This window comes from Hylaeus volcanicus, chromosome 4 (genome assembly GCF_026283585.1).
Source record: "Hylaeus volcanicus isolate JK05 chromosome 4, UHH_iyHylVolc1.0_haploid, whole genome shotgun sequence".
NCBI lineage: Eukaryota > Metazoa > Arthropoda > Insecta > Hymenoptera > Colletidae > Hylaeus > Hylaeus volcanicus.
The window spans coordinates 1,831,151-1,843,924 of NC_071979.1; the positions used below are offsets into that span (position 1 = coordinate 1,831,151).

General features: G+C 38.9%; 1 protein-coding gene and 1 long non-coding RNA gene across 2 annotated transcripts; one reads left to right on the plus strand and one right to left on the minus strand.

Moving 5' to 3' along the window:
* Positions 1-195: 195 nt before the first annotated feature.
* On the plus strand, positions 196-9,434 carry LOC128875688 (protein CLP1 homolog). Its single transcript, XM_054121502.1, has 3 exons — positions 196-446; positions 682-1,739; positions 9,271-9,434. The coding sequence occupies exons 1-3, from the start codon at positions 348-350 to the stop codon at positions 9,380-9,382; spliced, it is 1,269 nt and encodes a 422-aa protein (XP_053977477.1). The 5' UTR covers positions 196-347; the 3' UTR covers positions 9,383-9,434.
* Positions 6,430-10,640, minus strand: LOC128875693 (uncharacterized). The gene is made up of 2 exons (XR_008456865.1): positions 10,060-10,640; positions 6,430-8,800 (listed from the first exon to the last, which is right to left on the minus strand). It is a non-coding gene; the product is annotated as an uncharacterized LOC128875693 (long non-coding RNA).
* Between the last annotated feature and the right edge of the window lie 2,134 nt (positions 10,641-12,774).

Consider the following 12,774-nt stretch of genomic DNA (forward strand, 5'->3'; position numbering starts at 1 on the left):
CATTCTTTTCACTTTTCACGAATTATGTTGTTCTTAGATTATATATATATAATCTAAAAACATTAGACAAGAGTTCACGCCATCTCTAGTAACAACTTATACATATCGATACCAGACGTTTCTAAGTATCGAACAAAGTATTTTAAGAAATTTAGTAACAATCGATGATATTTCGATAGGTTGAGAAGTATCGATTGAGTTGAGTGGTAATTTAGAGATTTAGAGGTTAAAGCAAGTTGAAGTACACTACGTAAACAACATAACATTAAGGGAAAGTCAAGAAAGACTGATCACTAAAGTAACGTTGTACAAATTTTACTTAAAGTTATGTAATTTATATAAATAAAATGACAGACGAGAAAGCGCAGACGCAAGAATTTAAATTAGATCCAGATTGCGAATTACGATTCGAAGTTGAAACCAAAAATGAAAAAGTTACACTTGAGGCAAGTATTGAAACGTTTTCAGTAATTCATAATTCAGTAAGTAATTTTATTAATTGGATATTTCGAAATTTTTACTTTGTCGCTGTTTAGTTTTCCCTAGGATGAAAGATCACCAAAGTTTACAAATATTGTTACTTGCAGAATACAAACATTTCTTTATTTTAAAGAAACTTAATAACGAGCGCGTAATTTATTTTTTATGTTACGATATTTATATGACTTTATCCATTTGCAGTTGAAAAGTGGTTTAGCAGAAGTTTTTGGTACAGAATTAGTAAAAGGGAAGAAATATGACTTTACAGCTGGAGCTAAAGTAGCTGTATTTACCTGGCAAGGCTGTACAGTAGAATTAGTTGGAAAAACTGATGTTAGTTATGTTGCTAAAGAGACTCCAATGGGTCTTTATCTAAATTGTCATGCAGCAATGGAAAGGCTTAGAGAAGCTGCGGAGAAAGATGAAACTAGAGGACCGATAACAATGCTTGTAGGTCCCTGCGACGTTGGAAAATCAACATTATGTAGAATTCTACTGAATTATGCAGTTAGAATGGGCCGCAGGCCAATTTTTGTAGATTTGGATGTTGGTCAAGGGCATATAGCAATACCTGGTACTGTTGGAGCTTTACTAGTCGAACGTCCATCCAACATTGTGGAAGGCTTCAGTCAACAAGCACCATTAGTCTTTCATTTTGGTCATAAGGCTCCACACATGAATGTTACTCTTTATAATCTTCTTGTAACGCGTCTTGCAGAAGTTTGTTCCGATCGGCTCCAAGCTAATAAAAAGGCTAGAATTTCTGGCATTGTAATAAATACATGTGGTTGGGTCAAAGGAGCTGGGTATAAACTATTGACTCATGCTGCACAAGCGTTCGAAGTTGATGCGATTATGGTATTAGATCAAGAAAGACTTTATAATGAACTCGTTAGGGATATGCCAGACTTTGTTAAAGTAGTTTTTCTACCTAAGAGTGGTGGAGTCGTAGAAAGGAGTCAAGCACAGAGGACAGAAGCTAGAGATCAAGGTGTAAGAGAATATTTTTATGGATCTAGAACTCCACTCTATCCACACAGTTTTGAAGTAAAATGGAGCGAAGCAAGATTGTATAAAATTGGAGCTCCGGTATTACCTGCATCCTGTATGCCACTTGGAATGAAGGCAGAAGATAATCTAACAAAATTGGTAGCTGTTACACCAGGGCCAAATCTACTTCATCATTTATTATCAGTTTCATTTGCTGATTCTCCAGAAGATGACGTAGTACAAACTAATGTTGCTGGATTTGTCTGTGTGTAAGTATTTTTTTCATTCAAGAACTTAAACATTTGCTTTTATCACGTAAATGAAGAAAGTATTTAAACGTGGTTCTAGTGGGATATCCTATATATTGTTATTATTATAAATTCTATTTTTAATATCTGTTTAATACTTCTTTTATGTTGTGTCCTGCTAATGTATATACTTTCTTTATGAAAATAACGTCTGAGTAGGTTTGGATAGTATTTGATGGAGGTAGCGATATTGAATAATGTTAATGTATATGATGTCTAAAGTAGATATGATGATAACAATAATTTAAGGGCGTAAGTTTTGTCGCACCAACAGAAAGTCAAACCAAGTTTGATAATTTTGAATGTAAGTAATTTTTCATTTTATGCTGACGTTGAAAAGGTTATTTAACATAATTTAATATAAAGGAAATAGAAATTTAATATATTATTCAATATCATTTAATATAAATGAAATAGAAATTATTTCATATTTTTTAGTGTAATTTTAATATTTTTTCGAAGTCGGTTATATTTTTTTCCAAAAATTATTTTATACAAAATATAATAATGATTAATATTTTACAATATTTGTTTTTGGACTGATGGTTTGGGTTTCGCTGTGATTACAATTTTTTCGTTGATGTGTGATACTCTTGGGATTTGACGTGTTGTGTGTGAATTTCTGAATCGTTGATTTTTGTTTCTACATTTCATTTTGGGAACGAATTTACACAAAATTATTATTGCTACGATAAGTATTAGGATTCCACTTAACGAGATTGATGAGATAAGGCTATAATGATATTCTATAGGTATGGTATTATTTTCTTAGAGTTCGGTTTTTACATCTGATAGGCTTTTACTGATTGCTCGCAATTCTTCTGGATGTTTGATAATTTTTCGCAATTTATACTGTTTATTCCTCTGAAAATTCATTACATCTAATGTTTCCGGTAAATTAGGTATAGTTAAATCGTATGTTGGTACACAGCTTATCGTTTTTTGATATTTATAGTTTTTTCTAGTTTCTATCGTAAATTCAGTTGTAGAAATTGTACATTTTTCCTTAATAGCTATGATACCAGAATCTTGAATGTAAATTATTTGTGTGGTATGATGTTCCCATATAACAATTAGTTGGATGGGAACTGGAGTTACATAGATTCAAGGCTATAAGTCTAATATAACAATTTTCTGGACGCTGGGTGAGTTTAGTAAATAATTGTGCTTCACAAGAACCGTGTGGAGAGATTTTAAAAATTAGATGATACATTTTACATAAATATTCGTTGTTAAATGTTTTACAATTACTTAAATCTTTATCGTTGATTTGTATGTAATCCGAATTTGTTATATCGATTGCTATATATGATTCTATCATTCGCTTAAATTCGTAGTGATCATATGGAGTTGAGAAGTCCGTCTTTTCTCGATCCTCCACCGAGCTGATCTAGAATTTCTGTTATGTTTGGTAGTGGGAATGAGTCACCTACCGTTACATCATTCAGTTTTCGGAAGTCTACCACTACTCTATATTTTTTATTTCCTGCTTCATCTGGTTTTTTAGGAACGACTAATAGCGGAGTATTCCACTCACTAGTACTGGGCCCTACTATCCCTTGTTTTAGCATCTCGTTCACTTGTTTATCTACTACTTTTTTGTGTATCTGTGGTAATCGGTACGGTTTTACATTTACCGGTTTTGCATTCGGAATTAGACGTATTTTATGCTTTATTTTGTCAGTAAATCGTAATTTGTCTCCTTCTAAAAGAATATGTCATTATATTTTTCACAGAGTTCTAGTATACTATGTTTTTCTTCATTATTTAAGTGTAGTAGGCTAAGTGTAGTAGGTAGTCGGTAGTCAGTCTATCTCGTAATGCTTGCATTCTATCTCTGCCGGTCATAACCCTGGCGTTAAATATCTACTGACTGCCGCGGTGATCGTCCGTTTCGTTAAGTAGGTCAGTGTTGCAAGTGTCCATATGCACTTCAGGTGCTGGTATTCGAATTATTTTTTCTGTCAAATTTACTACTGGCACGAGACAAGAACCGTCTTTTGCCTCTGTTAAACAATTTCCTTTTGTTTGTTGTTTTTTGAGCGAAAAACACAAAGTATAATGAAAACTTTATTTAATACGTGTGGTCTCTAAGAAGTCCGGGCTAACACTAGGCTCTCTGGCCTTTTGCCGGTTCCTCCTAAATAACGCTTCATACATACACTCACACACTCTCACATACACACAATCTGGTGATCGGTAGCACGTGTCATGTGGCATGTGTTTGGTAGCGGCCACCGATCACTGACCAGCGGTGCCGATTGTCGGCAGCGGTGCCGATTGTGCAAAAGACTGCACGTGTAATTGCCTACACTATAAAAACTCCTGGTTTTAGCATTTGCTTCTCTATGATTCCTTGACCGTGTTCATTTGTCACTGCGCGTATTAGCGTCTCTGAGTGCGGTTACAAATTGAATTCTTCTTCGCTTAGTAATGGCCATTTTTCTCCTAGAATTTCTACGTTTCTTCCCGGTCGAATGACTGCTTCGAAGTCGGTAACGAAATCATTTCCTAAAATCCCGTCTGCTTGAATCGGAAAATTATCTCTGACTACTCGGCAAGGGTGTGTCACAAACCTATTGCCGACCTTCACGTTTAGATTGATTTTACAAATGGTTGGGATGTCGGTATTTCCTATTCCCCTCAAGGATACAACTTCGCTGGTGGTGGTTACCTCACCTACACTGCGGTGCATAACTATAGCATTGCTACAATTTTCGTGCGTTTTGTGGATTTAATTAATAATTCCTAATTTTTAATAGTACCACGTGAAAGAGGCTAAAAATATATTATAGCAATGATAAAACGGCGAACATAATATTAATTTAAGACAACTAATAATAATACTATAGATATTTCATGGATGCACAACTATAGCACCAATGGAATTATAACATAATAACAATATTAAATTATAATGTAATGATTAAATGATAATTTCAACGAATGAAAGGGAATAATTTATTAATGAGTAGGACCTCCTTTCTTTTCGATTAACTCAAAAATGTGATTTGGCATACTCCCAAACTCAGTTTTTTTCAAAATTTCATCGTTAATTTCATTCGAGGATTTTAGTACAGCTTCTTTTAACTGCGAAATGCTCGAGAATTGTTGGTTGTGTGCATAAATACGCCGTACCATCATACCCTATAAAGTTGCCATCGGATTTTGATCCGGGGAGCATGCTGGCCACTTTAATAAATTCACATTAAGTGTTTGAAACCACCTTAGTGTTGCTCGACTTTTGAGTATTGGGGCATTATCTTGTTGATACGTCCAAGTAATGCGGTTCTTCGAATGAATAAACGGCACCAAATTGTTCTCCAATATTTCAGTGTACTCTAAACTATTCATTCTGGATGAGGAAAGCGCTAATTACAGCTTGCCACTCGAGCAAAACGCAGCCCATACCATTAACGTTCCCTCTCCAAAATTGCGTTTAGAGGAATATTATGGCTCATTTTGTAGGTCTCTCCAGTAACAATTGAACCCATTTGGGCCATCGAGATTAAACTTTTTCTCATCGGAAAATATTACCTAATAAAGAACGTTAAATGGAAGAAAATAATGTCACCTCTTAATTTGTCGATTAACATTAAACTTACATGATCCCAGTTTTTATTCATGTTTTTGCGGGCGTATTCCATTCTTGCTATTTTGTGGTGTTTAGAAAGAACGGGTGCTGAAATTAATTTTTGTCTGGCAATGTTTGGATTCCTTCTAAAGACACGTTGAATGGTCCAACGTGACACTTCGAGTCTACATTCCGCTACTATTTCCCGACAGCTTTCCAAACTATTGCTCCCAATTTTAATAATCTACCTCCCAGCACGTGAGGACAGTTTCTTCTTAGGTCTTCCTTTTTATTTTGGCCATATTTCGACGGATTACGTAAAAAATTTGATATTACTTTAGGGGATCGCTCAAGTTTACGTGCAATTTCCCTAATTCCAGTTCTAGCTTGTTATAAGCTAAAATTTCACCTTGCTCTTTCTTAGTAAGATATTTACCGCATGGCATTGTATTAATTAATAAAGAAAACTCTGAATTAGATGAAAATCTTGTGACAAACACGCTTGAAGTGTGATGAAAATGAAGGTGGTGCTATAGTTTTGCACCGATTCTATAATGTTTCTCGACTTTATCTCGATATATGCTTAGACTACTTCAGTATATTTCCTCTGAAATTAATTATTTACATCGCTTTTTCATATTATCCAACTACTTTCTTTGAATTTTTCTTTTAAGTTTAAACGATCTTAAAAATATCAGTGGTGCTATAGTTATGCACCGCAGTGTATAATTTTACCGTTTTTTAACAGAGTTATTCGTCTATCTCTGCATATTCGTGTATCTTTGCACCAGTATCTACTAACATTTGACATTTCGCGTTTTTCAACTCGATTGCTTGTATTTCTATCATTGTACGACGTTGATTTGATTCGCCAGTGTAATTGAGTAAATAAGTGCTTAGAGTTCTCTCGTTCAAGTCCGTTTGCCGTGAATTATGTCTGTCATTACTAACGTTAGATGGTCGCTCTTGATTCTATTCTGAATTCTGTCTATTGGCGGTTTCAAGTCGTCTGTTACTGGGGCCTGCGCCCCCATTGTCTCTAAGTAACGTTCGGCAATCGCGTTGAACATGACCTGGTCGTTTGCGATATGTATGTATTTATTTTAATGTTCCCGTAAGGGTTACATAACCTCCGCTTCCTCATTGCAAAATTACAAAATTACACAATATGGTTAACCCATCGAGCTCTATCCTAACTGGAGTGTGAACTGTGAGATAGAAGCCGGCCCGAGAGAGATGCAAGATGAGTGGTTCCGGTACTATCCTATAGCAAATTTATGTGTAGAAGGAGAACAGACTCTCTTTATTTGATTTTATCTCATTATTTGATGCGTAAAAAAAGTATTCGTACAGATTTGAACTTTATTTCCTTTTTATTTATATATAAAACGATAGAAACATTAATAATAATGACACAATAATGAAATAGTATACATAATTTACATACCATAATTTAGATCATACAAATATATACAATTCGGTATAGACCTAAATTTTATTATTTGTCAGAATTTTAATTTATATTGTATTTATTACAGCTATGTAATGCTTTAGGTCAGTGATGGGCAAAACCCTAGGCTTCGAATAAATCTGAAGTTCGTTGATATGTTTGTCTCGTTTCCTCTTTTGAACATTTTCCAAAGAAGGAAACGAGACAAACATATCGGCAAACTTCAGATTTATTCAAAGTCTAGGGTTTTGCCCATTTCTGCTTTAGGTCTACAATGGTCAGCGATGCTCGGGTAGGTTATGTTACGGAGTACGTTTATTCCCCCCTCTACAAATAAATTTTCTATAGGATTTGCATTTCTCTTGGACCTCCGTCGCCTCTACTTCTTCCTACGGGAGTTCACACTCCAGTTAGGATAGAGTTCAATGACTTAACCTATTCTTAATTCCCAGTCCTTATAGATGTCGTCTTATCTTTCTTAACTCTACCTTACAACTATCCTTAACCTATCTTATTCTATCCTAACGCCAGCGCACGCCAGATCGAGAGAGCGAGAGAGCTCGCCCCCGCTTCCGGGGAATTCCCCCTTATCTTTTTTTTTCCATCTTTCTCCCGTCCATTCATTCATTCATTCATTCATTCATTCATTCATCCATTCATCCATTCACCTAACCTCCCTTTACTTATCTTTCCCCTCTAACTCTCTTCTTGCATCCATCCTCATCCTTTCCAATCTTTTCATCCATTCTTCCTCTCCCCCCGACTCCTCCAGGATTTCCCCTATCCTCTCCCCCAGTCCCCTCTCCTCTTCCTCTTCGGTCGTTTGTAATAGTTGCATGTGATTCTAAAACTTAAACGTGCGTAGCAATCTTTTGCTAGATGCCCTTGTCGGTGACACCTTTCACACCGTGGAATAGAGGTTCTGTAACCCATACTTCCTCTAGAACTTCCGGAGCCTCTAAGATATCCAAAAGTTCGAGTCGTACCTCGTCTCATGACTTGTTCTTTTTCTAGTGCGAATGCAATTGGCTCTTGCAATGTCTCGAATCGGCGCGCTCTAATTATTACTCTAAGTTTTTCCTTAAGACCGACACTGAATATGTTGAATGCTTGGTCTTGAATGCATTGCGATAGGGCTTGGTTTGTTACATTATTATTAGTTGGATTAATTGTGAGTTCGGTCAATTCTAGTCAGTTTTTCTAGTCTGGTTGCAAATTCTCTCACGGCGTCGTAATCTCGCTATCTACAATTACTAAATTCAGTCTGTACTGCACCTAACGATCGTTTTGTTGTGTATAATGAAAGTAATATTGTTTTAAGTGTCTCTAGGTTGCCTATCTCGCGGTATCTTAGTTCCATTGTCACTCTGCCAGTTAGTTTTGTAGTCAAAATAGCTCGCAATAGAAGGGGTCGATCGTCTGGTGTCACTAACTCTAATGCTAACATACATGAGTCGATGAACGCTATCACCTCGGTAGGAGATGTTTCCCCCAATTCTTTTATTAGTGCAAGGACGGTTAGTACATTAGATGCCATGTTTTCTGTTTGCATTAAGCTAAAGTCGCGTTCTTCTATAAGGAATTCTCTTTCCCTAATTACGTGTTCGAAGTTTTCACTGGCGGCTCCCTGGAAGATCCTTTGCTCTCGCAGTCAATTGGTCCTCGGGCTGCTCTTGACTGCTTTTCCTCGAACTCTCGTTAGGTCCTGATGTCCGACGGTGGAGGATGGTCCGGAATTGAATATCCTCGGATGACTGTCTCCAGAATTCCTCCTTCGATGTCGTTGATCCTCAGATCAGTCCTTGGGCGTCGTTTGGTCGTGTTGTCCCCACCAGCGTTTGGTCTCGGCTTGCCATTTTGGGCTGATGTACGTTTCCTCAGAGCACGTCCATAGTCAGCTCCTTGATGCTATCTCAGTAGCAAAACGGTAGTCTCTTGCGTTAGGCGTTGCCAGCAACGAACCAGTGCTTTGTCAGTGTTGATACTCGACTCGACGATCTGAAAGGAAGTTGCACTTTACAACCCGTTAGATTTGACGAAATCCCATCGTTGCCACCAAATTGTTGTGCCCTTAGGCGATTTTAAAGGAGTTTGTTAGATCGTGGGTTTCGGAGCGTTTAAGGAATTGAAATTCACCGAAAGTTCGATGATGAGTCGGAGGATCGTAGCTTCAGCGATGTGATCTTAATATTGACTTTATTCAAAATGTGCTGTCGATTTACAAAGTGTTATCGTTTTTATAGCTTTGATTGGTGATCGGACATGACCATATATGGCCATGCTGCCAAGCGCGAGTACTGCTAACTTGCAGTCCTCGCGATGAAGAATGTTGCTGACTTGAATCGTTACCCGATTAAGCAATGGTCGATCGTATATTCTCATTAGTGTGCCAGGGCACAGCAACATTTATTGATAAATAAGTACTTTATACATTATTATAAATATTAATAAATATTTCTTATTTCCAGGACCAATGTTGATGTGGAAAGACAAACATTTACAGTTTTAAGTCCGCAACCAAGGCCATTACCAAATACAGTTTTGTTACTTTCAGATATTCAATTTATGGACAGTCATTAATTTTGTTATCCAATTTATTAAGATTGTAATAAAATCAGCAGTTTCTTAAGTATTTTTGTATACTTTTTTATTAATCCATACGAAATCAAAATATATTCTATGAATGCATTTGTAATTTTAATATACAATAATACCATTTATACATTTAAGCATGAAAAGTAAATTAATAATAAATTAAATAACATAAATATTCTAATAAATAGTATCATTATCAGAGTGTGACTGTGGCCATCCGAGTGTAACGGTGATAACATCAGAGCCTGATGGTGGCTATCAAAGCGTGATTGCGATCACGTGAACCGTCATTACTCTCATGCTCTAATGATCATGGTCACGGTCTGATGTATCATCACGTCCATTGTATTACAATACAATTATTGCAATAAAAAGCAGTTCAGAGACAATTCAGCATTAGTCATTTACACGTACACTTTCCATATTCCACATACCACTTTAATATAAAGTTCTACAATCATATACAAAATTGGAATACCTCCTTAGTTGGACCTTTTTTTGAAAAATACCAGGTAAGACTGTAGTTTACCCCCTCCCCCCTAAGCTTTTTGCATCTGTCATACGTCGTTTTATATATTGTCGTTTTTGGCGGAAATTACAAATTTTCAAGATATTCACAAAAAATCTGTGGTAATTATAGAGAACAGGTACTACATCCTCACCGATTTTGATGACTTTTAAATATGTTGTAGAAATCAATGTTTTGAATAACTTTTTCCACGGTGTAAGAAAGATAGGTGGACTGACTACGCAACCCCCACTACAAAATTGCTGTGATCTTAAAGAAAAAGTTACTTGTCTTCCTGCAGAGGGTACTAGTGTAACACGTGAACAATATCACGATTACTTCCTTATGGTTCTTTTACACCGTGCCATAACCACGTGCTTAATACTGTTGCGTGACCTGTGTGCTACGACCATATATACATGGACTGCTCAAGCTATACTATAGTCCGTAACCAACATCTCCCATGCCAAAGTTACGAGTAAGCAGTTGCGCGCAAGCGCTACAGTCAATAGGCGACAGCAGTGGGGAAAGGCGCAAATTGAAATGTTGATCGGTTGCTGAACTACTGCGATTTGTAACGCATATCCAAGTTTTTCAGATTTCTATACTTACAATTAGAAAAGGAAATTACTTATTATGAATCAAAACAGCTGTTTGTAATTAAAAAATGGTTATATTTAGGGGTATGTAGTCGGTAATGATTTGATTTGCGCGTTGAAAGTGCGAGAGCGCGACGACACGGCCTTCTACGTTTTTTGCTCGCGACACTCGTGTGTCTACGGTATGCCAAATACGGTATAGCAGTAACGTTATGTGAGTCGACCTGTCAACAACGATATAAATATACCACGTGAAACTGTTAAATCTGTTCTTCCTTAACAACCACGCCCAGAAAAAATAAAAGTATCCCCACAGGTACTTATTATTTAGTAGAATATTATTTAGTACAGATAGAAGTAATACAACTAAAACTAATATTATATCATGTATAATATCAGAATACAAAAAAAAAACATTTTGTAGAATACATTATTGATGCATATGAAGAATAAGTTTTGTGAATTTGTGCCTCACAAATATCTCCTTCTGACACAAGGGCTGCAATTGATGATGAACCCGGATTTTTAGATACTTTTCTGCTATTGTTTTTATCAATTTCGTTTTATGATAATTAAATAATTCTTGGGCAATAATGTGTTCTTGCATCTTTCGCGTATTAAAAGTTTTAGCTGCTACCATTGTAAACGTTTTAGTTACAATGATTCTAAAAAGTTTTTTCACGTTGCCTATATATTAAGTATTTTCTCGAAATAGAGTCTCAACCGCGTGGCAAACTACATGAACATGCCCAGAAGCGTGCAGTAAGTTACTTCTTGATTTTATACTTACTAAATCGCACGTATACGATTTATTTGAATGTTCACTTTTTAAATGCTGCAAACAGATTCTACAAACATCTTGCTGCTTTACAATATGACGAACAATGTATTTTCCGATATAACGAATTATATCACTGACATAAGCTGACAATTTAAACAGTGATGGGGCGTAGTCGTGATCTAGAATGTGATCAGCTGCTAGATCTCCATTATAATTGTTGTTATATGAATTTTTTTTGTGGTTTTGTTTTGGTGAGGGAGACAGCTGAAAAATCTTCCGGTGTTCAAGATCCCCGGGACGGGCCACTTCACTCCCGGGGTATGTGGGATTCCTACCCACTAAAAAACAGCTAACCCTATCTGCGACTCGATTCCCCCCCGGAATTGTTTAACACATAACTTCGGGGGGGAGTTGCCACTTTGCGTCCGCTACTCGCATTGCCTCCTATCTCGCTCCCACTGAAACATGAGGTGGCCCATGAGAAGCTACTTTATCGTACCGATGGATTCCCCTATGTCGAGGCTATGGTGTTCCATCGGTCCTCCTCGCATTTCTTCTGTGCTCGACATCGTCCTCCGTGTCGTGGCAGCCGTGTCCGCATAGCGGTGAGGTGGCCTTAGCCATCCTGAATAGGTACTTTCTGAAGTACCCGTGACCGCTCAGAAATTGGGTAAGGTAATAGTCCATCTCGCAGCGCGGCGCGACGTCGCTTCACGAGGGCCCGCCGGAGACGGAACCGCGACCCGGCGAGGGAGGCGGCGCTGTATGAGGTCTACCGAGAGGCCACGGTGGACCTCCAGCGCGCCATCAGGAGGGCCAAGGCGAGCGCCTGGGGAGAGCTCCTCGGGACTCTGGACAAGGATCCATGGGGGCGGCCCTACTGCATTGTGCTGGGCCGCATGCACCCGGCCGCCCCCCCTGTCACGGAGTCCCTCGACCCCCCCGTTCTGGAGCGTGTCGTGGATACCCTCTTTCCGGTAGATCCGGAGGAGGGTCCGCGGCCGCTCCTGCCAGCGGAGGCCAGTAACTGGTCCGCCGGCCTGGGGGTCACCGAGGGGGAGCTCGGGATGGCCGTCGGGCGAATGGTGGCCAGGAATACGGCACCAGGGCCCGACGGCATCCCTGGGCGGGCTCTCGCTTTGGCGCTGCGCGTCCTGGGTCCCCGGCTCAGGCGGCTGTTCGACGGCTGCCTAGAGTCGGGGCGGGTTCCGCTGGCCTGGAAGCAGGCCCGGCTGGTCCTTATCCCGAAAAAGGGAAAGCCCGCGGATTCGCCCTCCGCGTATCGGCCGATCTGCCTCCTCGACGAGGCGGGCAAGCTCTTCGAGCGTGTGCTCGCTGCCCGCCTGTCGGGGGGCCTGTCCGACGGGAGTATGCAGTTGGCTGACTGCCAATACGGTTTCCGCGAGGGCCGGTCGACGCTTCACGCGATCGACCACGTCCATGCCCTCGCGGGCCGGGCAGTCTCCCGGGGTGGGGTGGCGTTGGCGAT

Coding starts and splice junctions, on each gene's coding strand:
- LOC128875688 (XM_054121502.1), top strand. CDS start 348: ATGACAGACGAGAAAGCGCAGACGCAAGAATTTAAATTAGATCCAGAT. Junction 447..681: donor ATGAAAAAGTTACACTTGAG/GCAAGTATTGAA, acceptor ATCCATTTGCAG/TTGAAAAGTGGTTTAGCAGA. Junction 1,740..9,270: donor GTTGCTGGATTTGTCTGTGT/GTAAGTATTTTT, acceptor TCTTATTTCCAG/GACCAATGTTGATGTGGAAA.